Here is a 16,149-nt window from a genome sequence, read left to right on the forward strand (position 1 = left end):
AGCATGGGGAAGGGAGGGAAATCAGACCAGCACTGTCCTCCTGGACCAGCTGCAACTCATCTGTTTTCTTTTCTTTTTATTTCTCCATATTTTGGGCCAAAGAATCAGGGCATCTGCTTCCTGGTGCATCATCTTCAGTTGTGTAGAAAGACTTAAGTAACATGCTGTTGGCCCAATATTTAAAATTTTTTCTGTCATTTTTATAAGGCAAAAATTATTACAAACTTTAGTATCTTTCTCTTCATCTTTCTTTTTAAAATAATGTCTTTTTAAAAAATAGTAAAAAAAAAAATTTTCCCAAGGAAGCTCTCCTTGACTGTTAATACAGGTTAGATCCCAGTTATATGGCTTCACAGCCCCTTGTGTGTCAGCATTTAGCATTTAACTACAATTACAATGAATTATTCACTCATGTAACTCATTGATGTATCTTACCCTCTATGAGGGCAAGGACAATATGTATCTGATTTGCTGCTTTATTCCCAGGCTAGTACAGGGCTCTGCACCTGGAAAGCACTCAGTAAATATTTCTTTAATGAAAAAAGTAAAATAAAATAAAATAATATCTCTTACTTCAAAGCATCAAAACTTGTAGTTAAAAAAACAGGAAAGTAGTTGGAAGATCTAGGTTCTCCTTAAACAGTCATGTGTCCTGGTTTAGCCACTGGTGCTCTTTGGTCAAGGGGAGTAAGGTTCTTGAGGTTCTTCAGACACTGGACTCACATATGAAATCCCTTTCTTGAAATGTTACTGTATAGTCATAAGGAGGAAAACTCATGGAATTTCAATTAAATACAATAAAACTAAACAAAAGGTTTTTTTTAAAAGTCACTGGACAGTAAACTCTGCTTAAGGCTTATCATCTGAAAGAGGAAAACATTTATTTTAAAATATTTGATTTATTAAAATACCATGACTTGATATGTAGATTGGGACTATTCCTTTGAGCTCAGTATCATGTTGTTAAACTGCAGAGAAAATGATGGAGAAGGAGGAGGACTTTGGTAGAGATGACCTTAAGGAGACTTGAGGGAAAGAATATGGCTTTTCCCCACAGTCTCTCCCTCTCTTTTTTCCTCCACCTCACCTAACCATGAACCTAACCTAAAATTATTTCGCTCCTGAATTTCTGACTTATCTCCTTCTTTGGACCACCCTCAGAAAAAAACTATAACATAGATATTGTTTTATGACTTGCTTTCTTATGATGAACAGCTAGTATCTTCACATTCTCCCAATCCACCAACCAGCATTTTGTTTTGTTTTGTTTTGTTTTGTTCTCTTTTTGAGACAGGGTCTTACTCTGTCATGCATGCTGGAGTGCAGTGGCATCATCACAGCTCACTGCAGCTTCAACCTCCCAAGCTCAACAGATCCTCCCATCTCAGTCTCCCAAGTAGCTGGGGCCACAGGTGCACACCACCGCTCCTGGCTAATTTTTGCATTTTTTGCAGAGATCGGATTTTGCTATGTTGTCCAGGCTGTTCTTGAACTTATGGGCTCAAGTGATTCTCCTGCCTCAGCCTCCCAAAGTGCTGGAATTATAGATGTTCGCTACCATGCCTGGCCTCAACAGGTTTTCCTAAGAAGCCGACCAGGGTGTGCTATAGGACACCCAGATAGGATACAGCTATTCTTTGGAAAGGGAAATGAGTACCCCTTTCCATTCTCTGCTATGAACCCTGGGGGTCAGTTTGGGAGGCAGAAGACCTGGAGTGAGCTTTGGGTACAGTGCACAGAAAAGAACTTAGAAATCTAAGAGGCAGCATCTAGGGAAAAACTGAAGCCAGATCTGGGCAAACTACACAAGCCAGTCATGATGCGAAGGGATTCTGTGCTGACAGAGAGAATCAAGGTATGAGGCAGCTGAGTGACTAGAGCCTGGGGAAGCCAGAGGGGAACTACAGGGCTCAAAACAGTGGGAGGCGGGGCCCGGGCTAAAGCTGGGCTTGGATGCTCTTAATATGTTACCTATGATGAAGAGGATGTCTGGACGATGTCGCCTTGGCTCATCCTATGCATTCCACCTGTGCTGGTAATTAAGTCATGAACTCTCAGCTCCAAGCCCATCCTTCTGTAATAGGCTCTGTGATGCTAGGCTGAAGCCCTACCAACAATCCTCCTTGGTTGGCTGTTTCCCCGGTAGGCTCAGCCCATAGCTGGTGCTATAGGGAAAATGCCAGGCAGGAGGAGGTAGAAGGACTTGCTCCATTCTGTTCCTGTCAGCCTTGCCTCAGCAACAGCCCTGTCCTGGCAGTGACCGTTGATCGCAATGCTTTTCCTACATTCCTCTGAGGCACCCTGTGTTCCTTCCATGGAAAACTGGAACCCAGCTCTCCTCTTTCAAGCTTCTGTGTTCTAATAACCCCAACCTCCTCCCTCTGCTTCCCTAGCCGAGGATGGTAGCTGCTTCCTGCCATTATTAGTTCTGTGTTATTTCAGTGTCCTCTCTGCATTTCCAGCCCTCCAACGCCTTTTAGATCAATTCCTTATATTACATTCTCTCTGTTAATCCAAGTGTGGTCTCCCTGTGTTTCCTTAACTGGATCTCGACTGACTGAAAGGTCAATCCTGTTGAAAGTGGGGAATCCACCCTTTTCTTTTTCTACATGCCCTGAATACTTACTCTGGATTTTGCCAAGTGGACTTATTTAATCCTAATAGCCCAGTGATGTTGCTGTTATCCCCATTTAATTCTGGTAGCTGAGTCTCAAAGAAGTTATGTCATTTCCTCAGAGTCACAAAGAACATGCTATTAGAACACGCTACTAGAACTTGATTCAGACCCAGGCTTGCCTGACCCCCAGAGCCCTTCTCTTGTATTCCAACTTGCTGCCCGCTGGTCTTGCCGGTTTTCCAGCTGCCTCCTCGTCCTCTCCCATCGTCTCCTCCTCTTTCCTGTGAATGGGGCGTGCGGAGGTGGTTGAGTCCTCAGGCAGAGGAACAGAAGGGCCTGAGAGCCCATGAAAGATGGGTGGAGAGGAGGATGTTGAAGTTACAGAGTCCACTGAGTTGAAAGGATCCATGGATACAATACAATGCCTGGAGTGAGAATGGTGCTGCTGTCGTGAAAATAGCCAGGCCAGGGAGGAAAACACTGGGTGGGAATTCTGTAAGCGGAAGTCAAGAAGGGTAGACTTGGGCAGCAACAGCTACTGCCTTGAAACTGCTGCCTTTTCCCAAAATAGGTTCAGATACCCTGAGAAAGATTAAGCCACAATAAAAATGAGTTCTGTTTAGCATTATCCTAATACCTTGTATTGGCCTATCTTAATAATACATGGAACACTGGGCAGTTTAAGGTAGTATGTCATCTGGCAACACAATTTTGTGGGATTGCTTACTTTGCTGATATTCTGGCTCTTCTAATGATGTTTCCTTTTTCACTTCTAGGAGGCTCAGAGTCCAAAGAGTACCGCACCTTTCGCAAATGAGTAAACTTCGTGTCACCACGGCTACAATAATTTTCTTTATATTATCTGTGATTTTATTTCAACATTTTATTTTGCGTTGCATACATCTTTGTGAATCTCCTCTAAATCTTTTGGAAGAAAATTCCCAGGACATTTCTACCTCCATCTATATCTTCATCTAAATGTTCACCTATTATCTTTTCTCACCTCCATTTCTACTTCATTTCTATGGCCAGTTATTTCCTCCATGCCTCCACTTCTCTGTGGATCTGCTTGGACAGCTGTAAGGGAGAAACGAACAGTCCAACTCTGTCTTTGTAGTCTTCCAGTTGTGTGTTTTTAACCCAGATTTGAATATGAAAGCCTAATTATGAAGCTTTTGACATAAAGATGGTTCACATCTGGTCTTAGAAAACTACAAGAAAGCCAGTCATTGACAGACATACTAATGGGCCTGTGATACAGAACTCAAAACTTAAAAAGTTCTAACCCATCAAGAAATCCCATTCATCATTTCATTTTTTGGAAAGGATATAAAAAATGAAATGTCAGAGCTATAATGTCAGGACCATTTCAAATGTCAAGTGCTTGTTGTTGCACAGCCTGGCTGTCTGCTGTTCTGATCAAACCTCCAACTGGCATAATTACAGATGATACACTGCATTTTCATGCACAACTGGATGCAGATTTATAACAAATCATACAAAAACATTCTCACTGCCCAGCCTGAAGTTTCCTCCTTTTACTACATAGCTTAAGATTTTTCTTCTGAAGCAGAGCATCAATACTAGTGCAAGACAGCCTTCACAAATGAAAAGCAGGTGCAGAAAAAAGTTTCCCAAATAAACCAGAACTTGGTCATTTATAATACACCGATGCAACAAGAGCCAAGAGGCAGCAAACTCATTTAACACAGGCATGTTTACTCTAAGAATGCTAAACTGCAGAGACACTTTCCAGATAATCCAGTTCTACTTCAAGGTGTACATTAAGTGCACAAGGAAACACATATGAGAGTTCTATTTTGAATGGATAGGTATGGAGACAATACCTTCAATTTAATCGTTATATTTTAATCTGCAGAGAGCACAGAAAAGCAACAATGCATCTGTTTAGGACCTTTATGGAAGTCTCTATTGGATTAAAATAAATGCTATATTCTCAAGCCTATATGAATTATAACAAAGACCTGAAATCAACAGCATTTACATGGGGAAGATTCTATTTCTTCTCTACTGAAATGTTGTGCTCATTGATAACTGGGAAAGGTATTATCAAAGCTACTTCATTTTCACCTTCCCTAGACCAGTCCTGTCAGGAGATTTGGAGGAGTCTGCCTCTGTGTCTGGCTCCTTCCCATTATAGATTACTCTCAGCACATTGGAGAGGTCGAAGCTCTTGTAAACAATATCCAGGAGATCCTGATCTGTTGCAATGCCATTGATAAATTCTTCTAAAGTCAATTTTCCTGGAAAACAATAAACAAACAGTTAAGAGGCGTTGTTTATACTACTCACTGGCACAAGTAATACACTCACTGGTATGTTTGTTGATATTCTTTTGATATCCTTTCCCCTCATCCAAACTCTAAGGTCCTTGAAGATCTTCATTCAAAAAAAAAATTCAGTGGTGGAGTTACCAATGAAAATAAAGACAATAAATAAAATCTATATTTATGTTTAGTTGAGAGCATCAAGTAATACCCTGGGTGAAATAAGAGCACATATACAATTATATCTCTGTACAGCACTGGTTTGTGAACTTTTAATCTTGAAGATATGACGAAGTCTTAGGAGCATGATAGATTGGAGATTTTTTTTAAATCAAGACAAAATGACTGTTCATGAGGCTATTTTCAATATCTTGGAGATTTTTAAGATCAAGATGAAATGACTGTTCATGAGGCTATTTTCAGTATTCTTATCTCTGAAGAAATAATTCTTGGGACTATCTAAAGCTGTGAGAAACCTTAAATATGTGTTCATTCCACATATTATTATTGGTCATTAGTTCTCTTTTCTTTTTCTGGTTTTTGAATCCTAATCTTATCACCTTGACTTATGCCTTAGGTCTGTGCTGGCCAGCCCAGTGCTACACATTTATTGCCTTCTATCCATGTGTCCTGGCTGCCAGGTTTTTCTACTACCTTCATCCCATGAGATGACTTTTCAACATTTTGGGGGAGGAGGAGGTGAAATTCTCTGTTGAAATAAATCGTTTGGGTTGGGATTATGAGTATGAGTGTGTTCAAGTTGAAGGGTACAGACATAGTTACTGATCTCAAAGAGACTGTACCCAGTAGGGTTTGTGGATGGGTAGATCAGCCAAAGATGGCTTGTGTACATTCAGGAACTGGAGAACGTTCACTCAGGAAAGGAAGTCAGCAGGGACTTAAGTCAGGTGTTATGTCGTACCTATGCTTTTTCGTGGAGAAGACAAATATCTAAAATACCACAATAGTGATTCAAATATCAATCAACATGAATCATCATATATTCAAAAACACCTCCCTTTTGGTTTTAGTGCAAAATGCTAAAATGCTTTTTTTTTTTTTTTTTTTTTTTTGAGACAGAGTCTCACTCTGTCACCCAGGCTGGATTGCAAGCAGTGCCATCTTGGCTCACTGCAACCTCTGCCCCACCAGGTCCAAGTGATTCTCCTGCCTCAGACTCCTGAGTAGCTGGGATTACAGGCACTTGCCACCATGTCCAGCTAATTTTTATATTTTTAGTAGAGACAGGGTTTCGCTCTCTTGGACTGCCTGGTCTTGAACTCCTGATCTTGTGATCTACCCACCTTGGCCTCCCAAAGTGCTGGGATTATAGGCGTGAGCCACCCCGCCCAGATGCTAAAATGCATTTTTTAAGAGAAAAACCTAATCTGTGTTTCTTATATCTTGTTTATACCAAAGAAAGTTCTGTGCAAAACCCCAGTTTAAAAGCAATCAGGAGTAGGGCCCCAAGTGTATCATAGAAAAGATACAATCATGGGATAAATCATAGGGAGTATAGAAGATTGCAAATCTTAAGAAGTGGTACATGTGTAACCAGGGAGAGTCACATGGGTCAGTGGCAATGGGGCAGGGAAGCTCAAATAATCACAGAATAACCACCCTTTGCAAAAGAAAATCACAGTTGGTAAATTCCCAACCCCAGATACTTCTCAAATTTACTGGGGCTCAGCATGACCAAAACAGAAGTGGGAGTGGAGCTGGAGGAGCTAGAGACTGTTTTGACTGCTTAGTTATAAAACTTCTCTGATGAAACCACTGTTCTTTCAGAAGAGGCAGCATCTGAAAGAACTGGGATATAGTAGTGGTCTCAGTTGAAAAGCAATGCAGGTTACTGACATGGAAAAGAGAAAAAAGATGGAAGTATTCACTTTCTTCAAAACACTTGTGAACTCTGCGTATTAACTTTGTTCATGTTACCTAACTACTTACCATAAAAAAAACTCTGTTCCAAATCATCAAACTTAATATTTACTATATCTAAACTATTTCTTTTGAAATTTTCTTAACTGTTTCTTTCTGGCACTCAACACTGATTTATTCATTCATCACATTTATTAAGCCCTAACCACAATTACCATTTCTGCTACCACTAGCTACCACCACTACAGCCAGCTACAGTGCTATGCATATGGTAGGTGCTCAGAAGGCACACGCTGACTAATTGCCTTTTTTATCTGATGTTCTTTAACATTGCTTCCTGTTCTGCTTTAATTTGACTGTGGATTTAGGCCCCAACAAATTAAAAGAACAGTTTCTGGATTTTCCTAGAAAGAATCACCTATGGAGGTCCAGAAGCTTTCCACCAAAGAATCTACAAGCAGAAAGCAAAGCCTGTGAGTGATGACACAGTGGAAGATCATGGGATTCAGAAGGACTCTAAAGTCATTATTGAGTTTTGATTACTTTGTTTTATATATAAAGACGCATCTCAATTTTCGTAGGACATTATTTGGAAAGCGCACGATTTTATTTTTATATTGTTGAAATATAAATGTATGTAATTGGAATCTATGTTGTTTAGGGCTGTTTGCTGGATTGGTGGGTGCATTCTGTAAGTCTGGGACAGTATCACTGGTACTCTTTAATCACTCACTACCAATTTCAGGAGTCTTATTAGTAATAGAACAGCTACCCAGGGATATTTTACTTAGTCCTGTTTTTGCGATCTGGTTACCCTGTTGATATTCCTAAATGATGCATTTCTTCCCATTTACATCTTAAATAATCTTTTATAACAAAACAAAATGTTCTCTCTTTCACACAACCCCCACCCTCACAAGAAAGGCAGAATTTACTGTGCATATCTACATTTCAGCTCTCAAGAAGTCATCCTGGTTTAAAAGAAATCAGCCTGTGTAAAGGAATTTGTTAAATTCTAATTTCTTTTCATTATAACTTCATAAAACATTGGACTGGGGCTGGAAAATTAGCAAAGATGGGGTGGAGAAGATTCAGGAGATGAGAATAACCAAGTTTTTAAGGGAGGATGCTGGTGAAGATTTTGAATGGCACAGTATTGTTTATTAGCAAAGTGGCACTAAAAGCATTTAGCAGCATTTTACAGGAGAATTGTAGCATGCAGTAGTTTCGTTTCCTCTACATGGAAACTCAATTCTTTCTTATCTCCTGGTAATTCTCAGTTTCCCAGTTTGATTTAATGTGACCCTCACGGCTTTTCACAATGTTGTAGTCTAAAGCACTGGTCTTTCTTGTTAGTTACTCAGTAAAATTTCTTTATGTCCTGTCCTTGTTATTTTTTACCCAAAATATCTGCTCAGTAATCACCCTTTTTAGCTGGACATGGTGGCTCATGCCTGTAATCCCTGCAATTTGGGAGGCTGAAGTGGGTGGATTACCTGAGGTCAGAAGATGGAGACCAGCCTAAGCAACATGGTAAAACCCTGTCTCGACTAAAAATACAAAAATTAGCTGAGCATGGTGGCAGGTATCTGTAATCCCAGTTAGTTGGGAGGCTGAGGCAGGAGAATCACTTGAAACCAGGAGGCAGAGGTTGGATAAACCACGATGGAGCCACTGCACTCCAGCCTGGGCAACAGTGTGAGACTCTGTCTCAAAAAAACAAAAACAAAACCCCACCCCTCTTCATTTCCTCTTTGGCCACTATTCACTTTCACCATTTGTTATCATGAGGAGCTAAGTCTCCCTTATCCCTGTGCCTTCTTTGGCTCTATGTGAGACTTGCTGAGGCACTTTTTGCACTTGATGCTGTGAACATCCACAAATCTCCTTAAATTATGTCAAGAATGAGGCCTCAATAGAGCATGGTAGGATGCGGATTGCTATTCTTATAGTGGTAAAGCCTGCAGAATTCAACACTTAATCATTTTTCCTGACTTGCCTTGTTGTCCTCTCTGTTTTCATTTTTGAACAATATTGAATGTTTAACTTCCATTTTCTGCCTCTGTGAGTCTCTTCAAGCTGTCTTTCCTGATGCTTTTGTTCATAATATAAAATAAATTTGATAAATCATAAAAATAATATGTTCTCATGATTAAAAAAAATGAACAATACAGAAAGATGTAATGAAAAGAAAAAAAATCCCCCTTTAACCTCTTTCTGGCACCTGGTCTGACTTCCCATAGGTAATTAACTCCTACTAACCAATCCGGGTTTATATTTTATGAAGTTTGCAACATATATGCATATATTTGTTAATTTCCCCCCAAAAAATCTAGATACCTTTCTATAGACAAAATTGCATATTGTGCTTGTTTCTTGATTTACTCTTTTCTCTATTTCTTATATGACATCTTCTTAACAGACACTCATTCATATCAGCTATTTATAGAGCACCAGTGTGTGCCAGCATAGGAAATATCAAAGTGCACAAAACAGAAATGGTTCTTTCCTTCATGGAGCTCATAGTTCGTCATCTTGTTACAAATCTAGCATGAATCCTGTACCTTTATTTTGCTTAGCCTTCTAACTTTGTTATTATAATAATTATGCTTACAATAATTCACAACTATTGTGTATTTTTCCATCACAACAGATGTGATGTTGACCATTCTTTTGCAAACAATTTACAATCAAATTGGGATTTTCATATAGGTACCTAAGGTCTTTTTAGTTGTGTGCTGTGATCATCTTTACTTTTGGTTTCAAGATTCATGAGATTATCGGCACAATGTTGTACTTTTCATTTTGAGAAATAAAAAAATATGTATGTTGGCATATAGTCAATAGCAATTTGGTATACTTAATTGAGCATCTCTATTTCTATCAACACTGATGTTTCAATAACAATAATAAAGAACAATAAAAAATTACGTTTGAGGTAGCTGGGCGTAGTGGCTCATGCCTGTAATCCCAGCACTTTGGGAGGTTGAGGTGGACAAGTCACCTGAGGGCAGGAGTTCGAGATCAACCTGACCAACATGGAGAAACCCCAACTCTACTAAAAATAGAAAATTAGCTGGGCATGGTGGCGCGTGCCTGTAATCCCAGCTTCTCAAGAGGCTGAGGCAGGAGAATCGCTTGACCCACTGCTTGAGGCAGAGGTTGTTGTGAGCCAAGATCGCAGCACTGCACTCCAGCCTTGGCGATAGAGTGAGACCTTGTCTCAAAAAAAAAAAAAAATTATATTTGAGGTATACATAGTTGAGATTTTGCAAATGTGAATAGACATTCTCCTTTGTGGTGCTAGCTCCCTCTTTATCTATAAATGAAGCACTTCATATTATTATTCTCTGTCAAATACTGGCCAAATCCTTTTGCACTTCTGCAAATATCAACCTTTTATGTCTTCATTACTTTTTCTTCCTTGTCTTTGGTTACACCGGGCTGTCTCTGCAGCACATTGGTTAGCATCTTTTTCTTGATGTATGGAATGACCCAGCTGTCTCTTGATGAAACAATATAACAACTGTCAATAATTTTTATATAAAACCAAATTCCATCAGTTTTAGTTCTGTATAAGCATCTGCTAAGAAATTGTGATTCATAGTTACTGGATGGATATAGATGTGGATGTGTGTGTATTTTCTTACTTAAAATACAAGTTTCTGTAACAGGAAACAATTCATGTATTTAGTTTTATAAACTTTCCAGAAATCATAATTCATCCCCTTTTTTTCTGTCACTGACTTACTCTTGTAGGTCAAAGAGCCCGTTTCTAACTTCAGGTAATCTCAGCTATCGCCCAGGCACAATTTCTCTTTTCTGAATTCACATCTCTTTTAACCCAGCCCTTTCTATTTCAAGTTCCTTTCTAATCATAGTCGCCATTTTATTGATTCCTTATACTTTGCCCTTGGTGAATCTTCTTGGATAGTAAACAAAAAGTTTTGAATCATATTCATGTTTCCCGGAATACACTATCTGTGTCCTCAAACTAATAGAAATCTATTTTTTCCTAAGAATACCAAAATCTTTGTACTTCTCCGAGGAAGCTCACTTTCCCATTCCCCTCACTCCTAGCACTAGAAGCAGTGTTTGTGGAAATTATCAAACATTCTTGACCTACCCTTTTGATAGTAACTGTAGAAACCAAGTCTTAAAACTTTGTGATGTCTATCTATTTCCAGAATACTCATTCTTCTACATCAGCGCTTTCAGTCCCAAGCTGAAATGGATTATTTACTCTATCCCTGCCATCCTGCGATACCTCTAAAATTAAAAACAAAGTGAAACAGAACAAAATCTATAGCATTTCTCCAATTTGATGGCCACCATTTTCAGTAGAATATTCCAAATAAAGCCTTCACTGGCCTCATCAGACCCTCCACTCTCCATTTCTCTGGTCCTGTTCTAGCTACACTTAGCCTCCTTATCTACTTTGGGTAGTCTGGCTCTGTTTCTTGCAAGCTTTCATGTTTCATTATCTGATCTCAGTACACTAGTAAGTGAGCATACTGGATTGAGATTCAGGAGAGGCAAGATCTAGACAGAGGTCCTTCAGTGAAGAAGATTGGTGCGACTGATGCATCTTCAGATTGCTTTCTTGAGCAGTATGCTCTTGTCCAGTCGTTTGGCTTTTTTGCAGCAGTGGCTGCATTTGAGCCTCCCAGCCTCCTCACTGTCCCATCCTGGCAGGATGAGCTGCCACATTTTGCTAGTACAACCTGCCACACTCAACATGCGAACATGGGTCTCTACTGCCCTCTCGTGCCCACTAGAAGAAGCGATGCATGGCGAGCAGGTTGATGCCTTTGGAAGGGGTTTTGGAATGATGACAACCATGATTGACATGCCAATGCCTCTTATCCATTTTTTTAAACATTTCACTACTACCTTATATTTTTAACAATGACAAATTTTCTGTTTTTCAAGGACCATTCCTAGATCTTCTGCCTCAATCTCAAGTCAATATGCTCACCTACCTGTTTGATGATATCAAAGCTATATTAGAAGCACTCATTTCTCTTGGGTTGTCTGTGTCTTCTCTCTTCACTCCTGCCTCTGAAGAAGAAAGGTACCTCCTCTGAGCTAAATGGGAACCCAGAGTACAGAGTAGAAACAGCTAACGGAAAAATGATCAGAAAAAGCAGAAATATAGATAGAAAAGTTAGAAACAGCAGAAATGGAGGCAAGGGTGAACTCCAGAAATGTTTAGTCCAAAGGAAGGAAAAGTCTGATAGTAGAAGAAGATAGCATAATTGAAGGAAAGTTTTCTACAATAGAGAAAACTTGAGTTTATTTGTAAGCTGATGGAAAACCTCCAGTGGAGAGAACTGATTAATAGTGTGCATCTCAGAGCAAACAGCAGAAGGTACTTCATCCTATATTCTTCCGATTTATTTCCTTGTTTAATCTTTACTCTTCTTTATATATCCCAACACATCAAGAATCAGACATTGGAAATAAATACGGTCAATAAATATTTACCACTCAGTTGAATCATATTGAGAACATTGGATTGGTCCAGTTATGAAGCCCAAGCCATAATGAAGGTTCTCTTGAATGGTTTCTGCTTTTGTCTAAATGACATGCCCCACTACAAACATCTCCTACGTTGAAAGAAAAGTGATCCAGAAGAGAGTAGCTCCATTACCATCATTGTTTATATTGATCTTATGGAACACCAGGTTGGTGAATTCCTCAGGACTCACAGTTTGCTGGCCATTGAGGGCTTGTACCGCCTACAAAAAACATTAAATGAAAGAGGTCAACTTTTCTGGAAGCAAATACATTTTGCAACATTTCTGCTCCAGCGCAACAGAATCTGGGGATGTGTTCATGTCAGTTGCTGTCCAACCAGTACCAGTTGTTAAAAGTAAATAAAAAGAAAAGATTGTATATCAGTTCTGGGTAATGAGACTTGGAAATTAAATGAACTAAATAAAGACTGAAGACTTACTTTATTCAACATACTAGGTCACAACAGATGCAATGAGCCCATTGGAGACAATATTGTAGTAGTCATCGTCATAAGGATTCCGGACCCAGAAAGCAGACATTGCTCTCAATTTCAGACAGATTCATTTGGGTCTTATGGGTAAAAGTAAAAGCATGGCCAATATGCTGTAAGAGTCGCAGGCTTCCTCTCCGGCTTCCGCTACTGGCACCCCAGGTTCTTTGTGCCCTTTTGTATAATGATTGACTTGGGAGACAGATATACATATGCCTTAGAAGGGTGCTGACTTTCTCCCACATTCTGCCAGTGCCTTTTCATTATTAAAATTGTCAGGAAATCCAGGGGGCAAATGATGTTTCCAGCCTTCCTAGAGGGAAGACATAGCCAACCTCCCCTAACCCCAAGGTGATTAAATTAAATGACCCAGACTTGACATAGAACTTCATAATAAAATGAAAGAGGATTAGACATTTGGGAATTTGAACACAACTATCTTGGTTGAACAAGAAGGAATCTTTTTTTTTTTTTTTTTGAGACAGAGTTTCGCTCTTATTACCCAGGCTGGAGTGAAATGGCGAGATCTCGGCTCACCGCAACCTCCACCTCCTGGGTTCAGGCAATTCTCCTGCCTCAGCCTCCTGAGTAGCTGGGATTACAGGCACGCACCACCATGCCCAGCTAATTTTTGTATTTTTAGTAGAGACGGGGTTTCACCATGTTGGCCAGGATGGTCTCGATCTCTCTCTTTTTTTTTTTTTTTTTTTTTTTTTGAGACGGAGTTTCACTCTTGTTACCCAGGTTGGAGTGCAATGGCGCGATCTCAGCTCACCACAACCTCCGCCTCCTGGGTTCAGGCAATTCTCCTGCCTCAGCCTCCTGAGTAGCTGGGATTACAGGCATGCACCACCACGCCCAGCTAATTTTTTGTATTTTTAGTAGAGACGGGGTTTCACCATGTTGACCAGGATAGTCTCGATCTCTTGACCTCGTGATCCACCCGCCTCGGCCTCCCAAAGTGCTGGGATTACAGGCTTGAGCCACCGCGCCCGGCCTGGTCTCGATCTCTTGATCTCGTGATCCACCCGCCTCGGCCTCCCAAAGTGCTGGGATTACAGGCATGAGCCACTGCGCCCAGCCCCAAGAAGGAATCTTTATAAAAATTTCTAGCAACATATTTCAATTAGAGGACACAATCATAAATATGACTGTCTCTCTTGCTGCTTCCCAAGCATTATCAACCTGGAGTCCAGGATTAATCATAATAGGTGATGGTAAAACACCTGTCTTGGCCTTAGCAAGTTTAGGTCTCATGGATCTCATAGATGAATATAAGACAATATTTAAAGTAACTGTTACATACATATAACACCACATTTGAAGAAAATTTCAAGGATTTCTCAGTGTTTGGTCAGAGGCTTCAAAAGCCTAGAAAATCTGGCCAAGCATCCAGTATACCCAAATTCTGAAGTGATATTAGATCACATAAACAAGTCCTAACAAAAAATTGTGAGATCATGATTGGTTCGCCAATCTTCAAGTCATATAAGTGGAAGTGAAATACTGATTGGAAAGTGGAAGAGCACTGAGGGATAATTTTTTTTTTTTTTTTTTTTTTTTGAGATGGAGTCTTGCTCTATTGCCCAGGGTGGAGTGCAATGGCATAATCTCAGCTCACTGCAACCTCTACCTTCCAGTTTCATGCAATTCTCCTGATTCAGCCTCCTGAGTAGCTGGGATTACAGGCACCTGCCACCATGCTCTCCTAATATTTGTAATTTTAGTAGATACAGGGTTTCAACATGTTGGCCAGGCTAGTCTCAAACTCCTGACCTCGTGATCTGCCCTCCTTGGCCTCCCAAAGTGTTGGAATTACAGGCAGGCATGAGCCACCACGCCTAGCCTCTTTCTTTTTTTTAATAGAAGCAACAGGGTGGGGGGATAGGCAAGAAGCTTTGTTTTGTTTTGTTGTCTGCTTGTTTTCCTTCTTTCCTTCTTCATTTACTACATTCACTCTTTCTTCCGTATTTTCCTAATCGCAGTCTCTGAGCACTCCCTGTGTGGGAGTAGGAGGATGTAGGAGATAAAGGAAGCAGGAGAGTTCTTACTTGGCAAGCACTGTCCTGGTTAGCTAATTTCAGTGCTCCCTGGACTGGCAAGTGTAGACTGTCACTCCTGCAATTCTCTAGGCTGGAATCGTGCATCCTGATTGCAGCTGGTCCCTTACTCGCTTAGAATTTCTTAAAATCCATACAATTGCCATTTTTAGACTAGGCAATTCTTTCTTGTTCAGGGCATTCCCATGCATTGTCAAATACTTGGCAGTAACTGTGGTCTCTAATCAATAGATGGCAACAGCACTAGGCATTCTCTACTCTCCAACTCACCACACTGTCTCTAGACACTGAAATATCCCCTGAATAGAGATTCTCCTGGTTGAGAACAAGGGCTCTAGGTCTGCCTGCAGCTTTCTTCAAGTTAGCTTCACCTCTTCCAGTGGCCCTGCAGGTTAAGATCTAACACAGATCTGTGCCAGCTTCCTCTCACAGTGTTCCATACCTGATCTGTGGAAAACACCCAGAGGAGGTGGGGAGGTTAAAAAAAAAAGGAAAACACCCTAACATCCTTTGTCCCAACAAATTCTAGAAAGGCAGATACTTCCAAACTGTGCACTCCTTTGCTGTCACCATTCACTTCTTTAGACTTCTCACTCATGACTCAAACACTCAAATGTTGTGTTCCTCAAATTGCAGGATACAATCACATCTCAATGGTTTCCTAACATCCTCATGTTATTGACTTGGGGGTCCTACTAAATACATTTTCCTCAAAAATGCTTAAAAACCGGAGCGGGTGCAGTGGTGCATGCCTGTAATCCCAGCTACTCGGGAGGCTGAGACAGGTGAATCACTTGAACCCCTGGAGGCGGAGGTGGCAGCTGGACAGTCAGTTATGACACCTCTCTCTCAGTGCCCGCTGGGGAAAATTGTAGTGGGGGAAGGGCTCCAGCTAGTGGTCAGCACAGACTACACAGATCAAGGGACTTGTCCCACACTGTGAAAGCAACACGCACAATTACTGAATGTTGTTAAATGAGACATACTTTCCATGCAATATCCCACTTCATCTCAACATAACTCCAGGATAAAAGTCCTATTGCTATTCTGAATCTATGGGTAAGTAAATGTGACTTAAAAATGTGAAACAAGTATCCCAAGATCACACATCCAGTAAGCAGCAAAGTCCATTAATGACCCCAGGCTGTCTGATTCCAGGTGCCTTCACCAATGAGCAACACCATCTTGTGTGCACAAAGACAAGTAAAGGTAAAAGGTTTTAATATTTCTCATTGTGCCCCAGCTGCAGAGAAAGAAAGGAAACCTCAGAAGAAAACATCCCATTGGCCCCAA

General features: G+C 40.4%; 1 protein-coding gene across 2 annotated transcripts in view; it reads right to left on the reverse strand.

Annotated features, from left to right (window-relative positions):
• Positions 1 to 4,351: 4,351 nt before the first annotated feature.
• Positions 4,352 to 16,149, reverse strand: part of SLC16A12 (solute carrier family 16 member 12) — a 159,920-nt gene continuing 148,122 nt past the window's right edge. Inside the window, exons 9-11 of one of the 2 annotated variants that reach the window (XR_012512883.1) lie at positions 12,274 to 12,527; positions 10,913 to 11,055; positions 4,352 to 4,881 (exon numbers count right to left, since the gene is read on the reverse strand). Coding sequence is in view for 1 of the 2 variants with exons in the window: in XM_074382553.1 (XP_074238654.1) it covers positions 12,487 to 12,527 (41 nt within the window). In the remaining variant the exon portion in view is untranslated. The remainder of the gene's footprint in view (positions 4,882 to 10,912; positions 11,056 to 12,273; positions 12,528 to 16,149) is intronic. The other variant, XM_074382553.1, reaches the window with a different exon arrangement.

This window comes from Saimiri boliviensis, chromosome 12 (assembly GCF_048565385.1).
Source record: "Saimiri boliviensis isolate mSaiBol1 chromosome 12, mSaiBol1.pri, whole genome shotgun sequence".
In the NCBI taxonomy this organism is placed as follows: Eukaryota; Metazoa; Chordata; class Mammalia; order Primates; family Cebidae; genus Saimiri; species Saimiri boliviensis.